The sequence below is a fragment of the Nannospalax galili genome, unplaced genomic scaffold (assembly GCF_000622305.1).
Source record: "Nannospalax galili isolate Female #2095 unplaced genomic scaffold, S.galili_v1.0 scaffold218, whole genome shotgun sequence".
NCBI lineage: Eukaryota > Metazoa > Chordata > Mammalia > Rodentia > Spalacidae > Nannospalax > Nannospalax galili.
Window position 1 is genome coordinate 2,189,993 of NW_008343207.1, and position 14,467 is coordinate 2,204,459.

The 14,467-nt window shown below is 48.5% G+C and overlaps 2 protein-coding genes across 2 annotated transcripts in view; both read left to right on the forward strand.

The window, feature by feature from the left end:
- The window catches only part of Abcb9 (ATP binding cassette subfamily B member 9), a 44,631-nt gene extending 32,096 nt beyond the window's left edge, over positions 1 to 12,535 (forward strand). The window contains exons 10-12 of the mRNA XM_008839309.2: positions 5,733 to 5,892; positions 8,454 to 8,590; positions 11,389 to 12,535. Of these exons, the coding sequence (XP_008837531.1) occupies positions 5,733 to 5,892; positions 8,454 to 8,590; positions 11,389 to 11,649 (558 nt within the window). The 3' untranslated portion in view covers positions 11,650 to 12,535. The remainder of the gene's footprint in view (positions 1 to 5,732; positions 5,893 to 8,453; positions 8,591 to 11,388) is intronic.
- Positions 12,536 to 14,138: 1,603 nt separating this feature from the next.
- The window catches only part of LOC103739095 (tubulin alpha chain-like), a 1,202-nt gene continuing 873 nt past the window's right edge, over positions 14,139 to 14,467 (forward strand). Inside the window, exon 1 of the mRNA XM_008839407.1 lies at positions 14,139 to 14,465. Coding sequence (XP_008837629.1) covers positions 14,139 to 14,465 — 327 coding nt within the window. The remainder of the gene's footprint in view (positions 14,466 to 14,467) is intronic.

Below are 14,467 nucleotides of genomic sequence, written 5' to 3' on the forward strand. Positions count from 1 at the left end.
TGGCAATCATCCCAATAAGTTAATCAAGTCCCTGGGGTTTTCAGAGAAAGGTGTATTCTGTGAGTGCCAATTGTAAAGATCACTGGTGGCAAAGGGCCAGTAATGAAAGGGCTGATTGCCCTCTCCATCTGGGGGCCCCGCTGGCCAGAGGGGAAGGACAATGGTGTCAGGCTGGGGGGCTACCCCCCTCTGGCTCCGTGTGGCCTGCGCAGGTCCCTGTGGAGGCGATGGTGGCTCCTCAGGGTTAGGAGGCGGGTCCTGCACTTGTGGTGCCGTTGGCGGGGTGCCGATCTGAGAGGAGTAGGGCAGGGGAAAGATGTTCTCCTCCATGCCTCCCTGGAGAATGGGTTTCTCTTCCGCTTTTGGTCTAAGAGGGAGGACCTGCAGAGGTGGAGGGGGAGTGGTTTGATTAATCGGGGGAAGGAAGGACTTGACCCAGGTGGGGGGCCATCGGGTTGTTCGATGAGGCCTCGCCAGGTCACGATGTATGGGATCTGGTCCTGGTGGTCCGTCCGTGGGCGGAAGACATGGTTCTCTACCCTGGAAATCAAACTCAGGTTAAAAGTCCCTTCAGGGGGCCATCCAACATTGAAGGAGGGCCAATCAACCGAACATAAAGTTGTCCATTTCTTTTCTTTACATCTACACTATTGTTATGGGCAATCATCTTAACGTCCCCACAGTGGACTAGTGTAAGATCTAGAGGGGAAGATGGGGTGTTGCCCATAGTATTTATCAGTCCCGTCTGTTTCATCAACAAAGAGATTAGAACAAAGACCACAAGACACAAGAACGACACAGACAGACAGAGTCCATTTCGTCAACAGAGAAATTAGAATGAAGATCACAAGACACAAGAACGACACAGACAGACAGAGGGCCCAAAATAAACTACCGTGGCTTTCAGATGGTCTGGATCTCGGCCGTGTGGATTCCCGGCTCAATTATGCCAAAGACCGTAAGGATAGGACGTGTGTGTCCCAACAGGGTTGCGAGGTCCTCTGAGGTTTCAGATGGACTAGTGTCCTAGTGGGGTGTCCAGTGGGGAATACCCACCCTGACGAGGATGGGGACATCTCCCGAATCCTCCAGGTTGCCTTGCTAGCGTTCCAGCGACAAAAAAACTGAGATCAGATGGCCACGACCAAAGGGAAAGTATAGAAAAGACAGGCAGACAAACACAGTTTTACAAAAACTTACCCGGCTGGTTGATCACAAACCTTTTGGGGTTGGTTCCTCTCAGGGGTCTCTGGAGGGATCCCGGAAGAGCCCCCAAATGTTGTACCTCATCCACTGGACCCCAAAAAGACCACTGAGGACCCAACACACCAAAATGCAAAAGCAAAGTTTATGGTTTATTCAGGCTTAAGCTTGGGCTCTCAGACCTCACCAACTCAACGGATCCGCACTGAGAGCCCAGAGTAAGGGAGAATGGAGCCTTTTCTAGGTTTTAGACAAAGAGAGGAGGGGGATACCGAAGATACATTTTGGTTGGTTCAAGGAGCCCGCGCGCGCCAACATAATTTTAAACTGATTGGATGTATAAGATGCAGCCCTGGAAGTTTCTTATTGGTAGGTGCTATTCTCAGGGCTGTGGAATGTGCTGACTGTTACCTGTGGGGCCAGGAGTCTCCATTTTTACCTTAAAGGGCAGGCAGGCAGGGGTCAGGGCATGCCAGGGTATGTCTAGGCATGTCTAAAGCAGCAGCCAAGCATTTTACAGAATCTAAAAGAGCAATTAGTGGGGTCTGGAGGGATTGGGGGGTAGCGGGTGAATGAAGAGGGTCTCAGGGTCCTACAGTACCACTCCCTGTATGCAGGTCTTCTTGGCAGATGCCTCACAGCTCTGGCATCATGAATTTCTTGGGGGTCTCCACTGCCAACCAGGCTTCACCTTCACAGATTCATGCAATGACCTATCAGGGCCTTCTCTAGGCAGGGGAATCCCTGCTTCACACTGCTTGGCCTCTGAGGCTCTCTGAAACCTTGGAGGAGGAATTGATGACCCACCCCTTCACTCTTCCATCGTTCATGCCTCTACAGCCAGCACTGGATGAACGACACTGCCAAGTTTGACTGCAAGTTTGGGGTGGACCCCAGCCTGCTTTATCCATTTTAGAAGCTTTTCTCTTCCTTGGCCCCTGCAACATTTTCCTTTCACAAGTTGGAGGCTTAACTGGGTGTGGTCTTGCCCTGGAGGCACTCTCTCCATTGTTTAAGTTTGAATCTCTAGGCCCCTCCTTAATCACTTTAATCTCCTTATCAATGGGATCCTCTCCATCACATGCCAGGGCTCTTATCTTCCTAGTGTTCTTTTTCAATCCAAACTATTTCTTTCTGCCCCATTTGCTCTTTTTCACTGTAGATCTGCATAATATTCACCATTAATATCCACTCCACCATTTCTACATTAGGCTGTCTTGAAATTTATTCTGTCAGAGAAAATAGTCCATTGCTTTTCAACTTAGCCTTAGGCAAACTTTTTGGCTGTGGGAGACTCCAGCCAGACTGCCAAAATATCCCAATTGCTGCTTAAGTCCTTATTTCCCTCTGGACCTACATTGTTCTTAGCACTATTTTCTTCCAGGCCCCTACTAGAATGGCCTGTTAAGCTCTGCTTACAGCAGTCAACCACTTTTCTAGCCCAACCTTCCAAAGTCTTCCACATTTCTTCAAAACCACATATGGTCAGGTTCCTTACAATCAACAGCCCACTCTCTGGTACCAATTACTGTATTAGTCACTTTTCTGTTGCTGTGATAGAAACAGTTACCCAAGCAATTTATAGAAGGAAGAATTTATTTGAGTTTCCAGGGCACTTATAGTCCATCATGGCAGGGAGGCATGGTGGCTAGAGGTAGCTGGAGCAGGAGCAGCAGAAGCTAAGCTCTCATATCATCACACAGGCACAGGAAGCAAGAGAGGTAACTGGAGATCTGGCAAGGCTTCAGAACTCTCTCCTTTAATCCCAGCACTCAGAGGCAGAGGCAGGTGGATCTCTGTGAGTTCGAGGACAGCGTGGTCTACATAGTGAGTTCCAGGACAGCTGGGGCTACAGGGAGACCCTTTCTCAAAAAGACAAAAAAAAAAAAAAAACCAAAAAACAAACTCTCTAAGCCCACCCCCAGTGACGTGCTTCCTCCAAGATAGCCACACCTTCTAAAACCTCCCAAAACAGCACCATCATCTGGGGACAAAATGTCCGAAGACTTGGAATCTATGGGGGACATTTTCATTCAAACCACCACAACCCTACTATTTCAGGAACTCCTTTCAGAAAGGGAGCCTCAGAGCTTGATCCTGGATGGGTAAGATGACTCAGAGGATAAAGGTGTTTGCCACCAAGCCTGACAACTTGAGTTTGATACCCAGGACCCACACGGTACATGTACACCCATACACCCCTGGAATTTTAAAACAAAACAAAACAAAAAAAAAGCTGGGTGTGGTGACACACACCTTTAATCCCAGCACTTGGGAGGCAGAGGCAGGTGGATCTCTGTGAGTTTGAGGCCAGCCTGGTCTACATAGTGAGTTCCAGGCTAGATGGTGCTACAGGGAGACCCTGTCTCAAAAAGACCAAAAACTAACTAACTAACTAAATAAATAATAAATAAAAACTTCACCCTGTGCTATACAAGCAGAAGTGCATGCACTGGTGTTGGGGTTGTATATTATAGGAAGAACAACAGCTGTTAGGAGAGTACCATTCACATCACCAGCATATACAGACTCATGTGAGAATGTGGGGTTGGCACAGAGCGCTCTCTCTCTCTCTCTCTCTCTCTCTCTCTCTCTCTCTCTCTCTCCTGTGTGTGTGTGTGTGTGTTTTGCAGGTGGACCCCAAGGCCTCATACCTCATACATGTTAGGTAAGTGTTCTGCCACTGCCCTTCATTCCCAGCCAAGCTCTAGTCTAGATGAGCAGGGCCCACAGGCTGTGAAATCTCCCTGCATCAAACATATATGACCAGAGATGTATGGCTAGAAGGGGTCTCAGAATGTGACACACTGGGCTGCCTTCTGTCAGAGCTCCAGGAGAGGCCATGGCAGAGCTGTTCTGACTATGGTGAGCGCTTGGTGTTCGTTCATAGACAGGTGGTATAGCTAATCCTTGGTTTGCTAATTGGTACACATGAAGAAATAGCTTTCTGTGAACTTTCTAATTTTCCTGATGACTGATGATTTTAAGTCTCTGTTTATATATCTGTTAGTCTCCGGGATATACCTTTTCCTTTAAATTTTTTAGTTTTCATAATTACAAAACAGTGAAGGGCTGCATTCAAACCATTATTATACATTTGAGTCAATTCTATAATGAAGACATGGGAGTTCTCCACTGCCCCTTTCAAATCCCACTCCAAAGTTGTTCAGTAAATTCCTTACCAGCTTGTTTCCTATCTTTATATAAATACGTATATTAAAACACATGCAGGTACCGGAGAGATGGCTCAGCGGTTAAGAGCACTGACTGCTCTTGCAGGGGACCCGGGTTCAATTCCCAGCACCCACATGGTGGCTATGAACCATCCTTAACTCCAGTTCCAGGGCAATCTGAAGCCCTCTTCTGACCTCCGTAGCATTGGTGCACTCACATACATGCAGGCAATACACTCATACACATAAAATTAAAATAGTAAATAAAAGATTTTAAAAAAACACATGCATGTAATTTATTTAACAAAATAGAATCATACTATGTATATACATTACTGCAATTGAGTAGTGTGGATTACTGCAGCTACTTAACAAGTCCCCTACTTGTGGACAGCCAGGTTGTTTCCATCTATTCATTCATTCACTTTGTAAAATTGCAATGACAACTAGTAGGAGTCAGTCATCTCCTTCCATTATGTGGGTCCTAGGGAATGAACTCAGGTCATCAGGCTTTATGGCAAGTACCTTTACCCACTGAGCCATAACATCAGCTCCTATTATTTTTATAAGTCGGATTCCTAATCCAGGGAAAAAGCTTCTTTGAATTATTTCTTTAGGTTTAGGAGGGAGGGGGCAAGTCAAATGTGGTGACAGCACTCAGGAGAATTCTCAGATTTCAAGGCCAGCCTGGGCTGCATAGTGAGTTCTAGGCTAGTATGAGCTACTGAGTGAGACCTTGTCTTTACAAAAAAAAAAAAAAAAAAAAGCTGGGTGTGGTGGTACACCCATTTAATCCCAGCACTCTGGAGGCAGAGACGGGGATTTCTGTGAGTTCAAGGCCAGCCTGGTCTACATAGCAAGTTCTAGGCCAGCTGGGGCTATAGGGAGACCCTGTCTCAAAAAGAAAAAAAAAAAAAAAAAGCCAGGTGGGGGTGGTATACACACTTTCAATCCCATTCAATCCCAGCACTCCAAAGTCAGAGGCATGCGGATCTCTGTGAGATTGAGGCCAGCCTGGTCTATATAGCAAGTGCCAGTCCTGCTGTGTGTTACAGGAATATCCTTGTCACAAAAGACCAAGAAAAATGGTAGGAGTCAGTCTCTACCCCCCCCCCCCCCCCAGGGAACTTGGCTTAGCTCAGAGCAGCAAGTTTGGCAGGCTCCAGATTATCATTCTGGGAGGCCAAAGGTCTGGTACAGAGGGCCTCTGTGAGAAGGAAGAGGCAGCTGAGCACAGCAGCCTGCAGATCAAGTTTCAGACCCAAGACTTCTTGCATGGCCAGGCCAGCTGGGGAGAAGCTGATGACAGCTGGGTGGATGCATTCCCAGCCCCTCCTATTGCCTTGCTTTCCACAGATCTCTCTGGTAAGCCAGGAGCCCGTGCTTTTCGCCCGTTCCATCACAGACAATATCTCCTACGGCCTGCCCACTGTGCCCTTTGAGATGGTAGTAGAAGCTGCGCAGAAGGCTAATGCCCATGGCTTCATCATGGAGCTGCAGGATGGCTACAGCACAGGTAAAGAGCCCTGCATCGCCTTCACTGTGCCAAGGGCCACCCTTAAGGGTGTGACTCTGAGTGAGGAACTTCTGCTGTACCCCACCCCTCATCTGTTAATTTTCTTTCCATTTACATGGAATTCACATCCCAGAAGTTTGGCCATGTTAATAAATGCTCAGTGGCATCTAGCTCATTACAGTGCTACATGACTACCACCTCTATTAGCTCCATTGCTATAGTTCTAGGCTAACCAGGGCTACACAGTGAGACCCTGTCTCAAAACAAAACATACATACATATATATGTACATACACACACACACACATACATATATATATATATATGACCGGGTATGGTGCTGCTTGACTTTGACTTTAATACAGCACTTGGAAGGCAGAGGCCAGCCAGGGCTGCATAGTGAGACCTTGCCTCAAAAAAAAAAATACATATATGCACGTATTTACTATATTAGTTACTAGAACCACTTTAATTTTATATTAATAAATATGATTTAATCATTTAAACATGTTGATTTGCATTTTATATAGTACTTTTAATATATTTGTTAATTTTTATTTTTTTATTTTTTGTCTTTTTGAAACAGGGTCTTTCTGTAGCTCCAGCTGTCCTGGAATTCACTATGTAGACCAGGCTGGTCTTGAACTCACAGAGATCCGCCTGTCTCTGCCTCCCAAGGGCTGGGACTACAGGCGTGTGCCACCATGCCCAGCTCAATTATTATTATTATTATTTTTTTTTTGGTCTTTTTGAGACAGGGTCTCCCTGTAGCCCCAGCTGTCCTGGAACTCACTATGTAGACCAGGCTGGCCTTGAACTCACAGAGATCCGCCTGCCTCTGCCTCCCGAGTGCTGGGATTAAAGGCATGCGCCACCACGCCCGGCTCAATTTTTATTATTTTTAAAAAGATTTATTTTGTGTGTGTACATACACACATATGCCATAGCACACATGTGGAAGTCAGAGGATGACTTTCAGGAGTCCGTTCTCTCCTTCCACTGTGGGACCTGAAGATCAAACTTGGTTTGTGAAGCTTCTGCAGCAAGCATCTTTATCACTAAACCATGTTGTGAGCCCTTGCTTAGATTTTTGAGACAATCTTGCTATACATACAGACGGCATCCCAGTCTGGCCTGAATTTGCTATCACCCTTCCTCAGTTTCCCAGAGTGCACCACACCTGGCCTTTGGAGTTTATGTAAAAATAAATACTTTTTTTTTTTTTTTTTTTTTTTGCCAGGCATGGTGGTGCATGCCTCTAATCCCTTGGGGGACAGAGGGAGGTGGATCTCTGTGAATTTGAAGCCAGCCCAATCTATCATAGTGAGTTCCAGGCCAGCTAGGGCTACAAGGAGACCCTGTCTCAAAAAAGACCTAAATAAATAAATAAATAAATACATTTTCTTCTCTTTGCCCTTTTTTCAGGAAGAATAACTCAACCCTTTATAGTCTTCACCTGACTTTTTAAATTTTATTTATTTATTTATTTTATTTATTTTATGTGTATATGTGTATTGCCTGCATGTAGGTAAGTGCACCCGTGTCGTGCAATGCCCATGGAGGTCAGAAGAGGCTGTCGGATCCCCTGGGACTGGAGTTAGGGACAGTTGTTAGCTGCCAAGTGGGTGCTGGGATTCAAACCCAAGTCTTCTGCAAGAACAACCAGTGTTCTTAAGCACTGAGCCATCTCTCCAGCCCCTTCACCTGACTTTTGTACTTAGCACATCTTAGTGACCTTTCATATTGCTATGTGGGGTGCAGACCCCCACCTTCTCCCTTTTTTTTTCTTGGTGTCCCTTCCTTTTTTTTATCTGCATAGTATTCCAGTGTTTGTGATTTTATAATAATTTACTTAATAACTTACTGACTTGGCTTCCTATTAATGGACATTTGAGGGCTTTTTTTTTTTTTGGTGTTTTTGCAACAGGGTCTCCCTGTAGCCCCAGCTGTCCTAGAACTCACTATGTAGACCAGGCTGGCCTTGAACTCACAAAGATCCGCCTGCCTCTGCCTCCCAAGTGCTGGGATTAAAGGCGTGTGCCACCACGCGCAGCTGGACACTTGAGTTTTTTAATCAATATTTACTTATTGTGTAAGATAGTGCTGTCACTCACACCCAACACCTGCCACTGTCATACATGGGAAATAGCCTACCTATAGGAACATCCCTGAGACAGGAGTGCTGGCCCAGGATTGTACATTTATGTTGGTGACACACAGTCTTTGTGCAACATACTCACAGGGCAAAGCATCAGAGTTTCCAAGTTCCCTTGCTCCTGGCAGGTGGGAGACTCTTCCTTCCAACATTCTAACACTGCATTGTCATACATTTGAGTGTCTGCCTGCTGCATGTGTGGGGCAATTGGTGATGCAGTGTCCCTTTTCATGAGAGGTTAATCTTTGTATCTCATGAACAGGTGAAACACCGTGTTTTGAGGTGCCGTCTGTTAGTGGTTCCATCAGGGAATCCTTGGAAACCTTTGGAAAGCTAGTGCCTGGGTCACAGGGAGAGGTTGCCCGGCCTCCCTCTTACTAACTTTCCCTATGCCTCCTCCATGCAGAGACGGGAGAGAAGGGCGCCCAGCTATCGGGTGGCCAGAAGCAGCGGGTGGCCATGGCGCGTGCCTTGGTGCGGAACCCTCCTGTGCTCATCCTGGATGAAGCCACCAGTGCTCTGGATGCAGAGAGCGAGTATCTGGTAAGGGGTCGGGAGCTCCTGGAGAGAGTAGTGCCAGGTGGCCAGGCTTCCCCTCTACTGGGTCTGGATGGACTTAGAGGTACCACAGGGTTCTCCCAGGCTATCAGCTCCCTGGAATGCAGGCTGGGAGGCCCCAGGGCCAGCCCAGACCTCCAACCCTAAGCAGAACTAAAGCCCAGTGATATGGGACAACAGGGTGTCAGGCCAGAGGGTCTGATCAGAAGCTACCCTGCAACTTAGTTTTGCACCCCCTTCCCCTCCTTTCCCCCTCCTTCCCCGTCTCCCTCTCCCTCTTTCCATCCCTCCTTCCTTCTCTTTCCTCTGTCTTTTTCTTCCTTTCTTTTAGTTTTTGTTTTGTAGTGCTAGGTTCATATACATGGACTTGTATAAATAAATGGTCCATCCCTAAGCTGCGACCCCTCAGCCCCACCCTGCAGCTTATCATATGATCATGGGCTGGTCTCTTCCACTCTGAGCTTCATTTTCAGTGCCAAAGAGGATAGTAGTGGTGGGCCACCCATCACTCTGTGGGGTGATCCCACACAGACAGTAACCGATCTGGTCCCAGGCACCAGGCTGTACTCTGGACACCTGGCTTTCAGAGATAGGCTGACCAAACAAGACTGTTGTCCCCATGGCATTTCAACCATTGGAAAGACATAAACAAGGAAACAAGCCTGGGCCTCCTTGTGCCTGTGCCACAAAGAAAGTGAACAGTTGTTCATTGTATGCAGAGACCGGGAGGGGCAGCCACTGTGGAGTACACACACAGCGGGGCATGGTGAAGGCTTTGAAGGGAGAGCAGTCAGGGAGTACTGAGCTCCCTTCCTGGGTGCAGAGATGGCAGCTCTTAAAAGGAGAGCAGTGGAGCAGGGAGGGGACAGAGCAGGGGCTCTGGGGCAGGGTGTTAGAGGCTGTGAGAACAGTGTCTAGTGGGGGTAATGGAAGTTACGATTCTGTCCTCCTGAAGAGGGTGGGGTCACCCACCTATGGGTGAGTTCCGGGGAATAGCTTTCAGGCTCTTGAGAGACATTCATCCTTGTAGGAGCAACAGGTGCATCTCAGGTGCATGCTCTAAGCCCTTTTTTGTAACCACACTAGGGAAGGGCAGCCTGGGCCCATGGGACATGTTGACTCAAATATGAAACACACACACATGCACAACTGCACTGAGTTTTCTCTGGCAGGCCTGTAAGGAGGGTATGAGGAGCAACTCCACAGCAGTATAGTGTTAGTGTGGGATTTGCAGGGAGTTTCATAGGCTTTGTAGCTCTTGCTATGAGAAACGAAGTTGTCAGGTACCACTCTGCTGAGACAAAAGAAAAGGAGCTGTGGGGAGTTGTGAGGCTAAGAACATGCAAGGAACAAGGGTTCAGAGGCCAGGAACAGGGAGTGAACTTGGCTAGTTCAAAGCCAAGGTCAATGTGGCTGGTGGATGGAGGCTGAACAGAGAGAAGCCAGGAGGTAGTGACAGGGACACAGCTGCCTCAGGGCCTCATGAGCATTTGGGACTTTTTGTGAAAAATCAGTTTGGCTTATTTTTTCCAAAGTTTTAGGGTCTAAAGAAAATAGATCAGAAAGCCCAGAGTTCCCATGTAGCCCTTTACTCCTACACCACTACCTTACCATGAACACCCAACATGCAGTGTATCTGTTAGAATCCATGAACCATCACGAATAGCTTATTACTAACTAAAATCTGAGGCTGACCTGCTCATTCTTGGTGCATAATTCTGTGGATTCTGACAGATGCAGGACTTTGGGTACCCATCACCACAATGTCATATAGATGGTCCACTGTGGAGCAAATCCCCTAGAAATATGAACTGAATCCTAAAGTAGGATGGAAAGTGAGAACTGACTAAAGTATTAAGGGGCTGGGCATGGTGGAGCACACCTAGCATCCCAGCCCCCAGGCCCTCCCACCACCTGCAGCACGTGCAAAAGGATCATCCTAAACTAAGTAGTGCATCAAAGCCTTCACTATTCCCAGCTGTGTTTGGTTACCCTCCCAGCCTCTGGATTTGGGATACATGAGACCCTGTCTCAAAAACAAAACAAGGGTCATCAAGATGGCTCAGCAGGTAAAGGTGTTTGCTGCCAAGCCTGATGACTTGAGTTCAATCCTTGGATACACGGTGGAAGGAGAGAACTGACTCATACTAGTTGTTCTCTGACTTCCTGTGTGCACCATGACACACTTGTGCCTCCTCAGACAAAATAAGTGCCGCCAGGCATAATGGTACCAAACCATTTGAGAAGCAAAGGCAGGTGGACCTCCATGAGTTCTTAACCTGGTCTACATAGAGAGTTCTAGGCCAACTGGGGCTTCAGGCAGAACCTATCTGTCTGTCTGTCTGTCTGTCTGTCTGTCTATCTATCTCATCTGTCTGTCTGTCTATCTATCTCATCTGTCTGTCTGTCTATCTCATCTTCTCTATCATCTATTTATCTAATATTTTAGAGGGAATAAGTAGGGCCAGGCAGAAAAGCCAGAGACTTGTAGGTGAGGAGGGGAGAGATGAACAAGAGGCAGGTTTGCCTAGGAACTGGATTTGGGTGACAAAGGGGAGGTGAGACTTTGAGGGGTGCCTGCTTGTCTTGGCCTGGGTGGGAAGATCTCCAGTTCACCAGATGCCTCCTTAAACTAGAGCCTGAGCTCTGTCTGAAACTCAAACCTGCGAATTGGGTTCTGCCAGCCTCTATTTTAAAATAGACTGAGCACAAGTGAAGGCTGCAGGCCGGGCAGAAGGGGTGCTGAGGTGCTGGCCTAGCTCCTGAGCCTGCTGTCCCCACAGATCCAGCAGGCCATCCACGGCAACCTGCAGAGACACACAGTGCTCATCATTGCCCACCGGCTGAGCACCGTGGAGCGGGCACACCTCATCGTGGTGCTGGACAAGGGCCGTGTGGTGCAGCAAGGCACACACCAGCAGTTGCTGGCACAGGGAGGCCTCTATGCCAAGCTGGTACAGCGCCAGATGCTGGGGCTTGAGCCCCCCTCAGACTACACAGCCAGCCACAAGGAGCCACCAGGCAATGGTGAACATAAGGCCTAACACCCAGGCCTGCCTCTCTGGTGCAGCAGAGAACCCATGCCTGCCTGACCCATGTGCCCAGGGGCCTGGCAGCCCCAGCTGCCTTCCTGTGGCACTGGAGGGCAACCTGTGAAGTCCTGCTTCACGCTTCCTGCATCTTGCCTCCTTCACCTGCTGCCCCAGGCACTTGTTGCCCCTGCTGCCATGGGCTGCCCCTCTGCTGTCTCCCCTCCTGGTGTCTCCAGCCCCTGCCAAGGTACAGCAGCCTTTTTAAACCAAGATCTTAACAGATTTTTTACTGCTCGGTTTGATGCACTCCAGTCAACTAGATTTCAAGAACATTTTTCTAGTTGGGACGAATGGTGGGCAAGCTCACCAAGATGCTCTTAAAACTTCTGAGCCAGGAGTGCATGACCCTTCCAACAGCCTGGAGGCTATCAGGAGAGAACCAAGCACTACCCTTTGCCCCTCCAGAGAAGGGCTTCCCTGTCCCCTAGGGGGACATAGGGGTTAGCCTTTCTGCCCCTCCCATCTCCCTGCTCTGTGAGTCAGGCCAAGTGTAGGCAGGAGAGTGGGAAGTGGCTTTCTGCCCATCATCCCCTCTGCTAATCAAAGCCAGTCTCACTGTGAACCACTACGAACCTCAGCGGGAGTGAGGGGCTGGCCAGGCCTGGTGGGCCTAGGGGTGCCCCCAGCCCCACACCCAGCACTTGAGCCCCTCATCCCTCCCCCTGACTGGCACCTTCTACCCATGCTGCTCTGTGGTTCGGAGGCTCTGTGGTTGGTTGGTTGGTTATGAGATGTGTTCTCTTTTCTAGGAGTGAGACCGAGGCAATGCCCAGGGTCTGGCTTTGTCCTGGTTTTGAGACATTGGGAGAACTGGGTAAATAAAGTGTACTACCTCTGACCTCTGCTCTGGTTAGGTTTTTCTCCAGTTCTGCCTCTCCTCCAGGCTCTGCCTGGTGCAGAGGGCTACAGAGGGTTTGTGTGGATGCCTCAGAGCGCCATCTGTTCCCTTCAAGTCCCAGGAATCTTTGGCACAGACATTTGTGTTGACTGTCTCCATGGGTCCTGGGCAGGGTGGTAAAAATGATCATCTACAAATCCCAGGGACCTCAGCTCTCTGAAACCCAAGATACCACCTGCTCCTGTCTGTCAGGGTGAGCCACCCCCTCCCCCCACAAACCCAGCCCAGGGGCAGAGAATACCACTCCACAACACAGCACTGTGGGAAGAGAGACCTGGAGCACAGGAAGGACCTGCAAGGATATTCCCTGTGGTTTCTGAAACGGTGTGGTTATGGTGCCCAAGCTGGCCTTGAACTCACAATCCTCTTATCTCTGGGGTCACAGGCATGTATCATCATGCAGCCTCAGTTTTTCGGTTATTTGGTGTGAGGTAGAGAGCATTTTATTCTGTGTACTGCCAGTCCAGCCACACTGTATGTACTGGCTCAGTTCAGCCAGTCTAGTCATACTGTGCACCAGCTCAATTCATCTGGTGTAGTCACACTGTATGAGCAAGCTTAGTTCACCACATCTGCATTCCCCAGGTGAACTCCTGCTGGCCCTCGGGATTTGGACCTACCTTGAGCACCTTATTCATCTTTACCTCCCTGAAGGAGCCTTAGAGTTACAGGAATAAGCTCAGGGCCGGGGGTCCTACTGCAGTCTGAGTGGCAGCAGGTGCTTTTCGTCCAGTTCCGTTTAATCCTTTCTCATAGCTACCCTCATTTTAATGTTCATGAATCCAGATCTCAGAGAGGTTGCTTTACCCTGTGCTACCCAGCTAAGATCCCACAGGCTGAACTTTAAAAATAGGGAACTAGGGGCTGGAGAGATGGCTCAGTGGTTAAAAACACTGGTTCTTGCAGAATACCCGGGTTCGAATCCCAGCACCCACATGGCAGCTAACAACTGTTCATAACTCCACTCCCAGGGGATCTGACAGCCTCTTCTGACCTCCGCAGGCACTGCATGACACGGGTGCATTTATCTTCATGCAGGAAATACACACATACACATAAAATAAAAATAATAAATAAAAATAGGGAACTAAAAAGTTGTATCCAACTGGATGTGTTGACTCACACCTTTAGTCCTAGTACTTGGGAGGGAGAGGCAGCCAGATCTCTGTGAGATGGAGGTCAGCCTAGTCTTCATAGCAAGTTCCAGTCCAGCTGGGGCTACAGGGAGACCTTGTCATAAAAAAATAAAAATAATAACTTCTCAGCTGGGCGTGGTGGCGCATGCCTTTAATCCCAGCACTTGGGAGGCAGAGGCAGGCAGATCTCTGTGAGTTCAAGGTCAGCCTGGACTACATAGCGAGTTCCAGGTCAGCTGGGGCTACAGGGAGACCCTGTCTCAAAAAGACAACAACAACAATAATAATAATAATAATAATAATAATAGTAACTTCTCCCCCTGACTCCTTGGCAGTCCGTTAATGGGAGATCTCTGTCACCCTTCCTTCGCTTCCTCCGTTTCTGCCAATCTCCTTAAGGACCAAATATGCATGAGTGCATCTCCGTTCATGTTGGCCAGGCTGGTGTTCAGATCGGCAATGCCTGCTGGGCGCTCTACTGCCTGGAACATGGCATCCAGCCTGATGGCCAGATGCCAAGTGACAAGACCATTGAGGGAGGAGATGACTCCTTCAACACCTTCTTCAGTGAGACAGGTGCTGGCAAGCATGTGCCCAGGGCAGTGTTTGTAGACCTGGAACCCACGGTCATTGATGAAGTTTGCACTGGTACCTACTGCCAGCTCTTCCATGCTGAGCAGCTCATCACAGGCAAGGAAGATGCTGCCAATAACTATGCCCGTGGGCACTACACCAT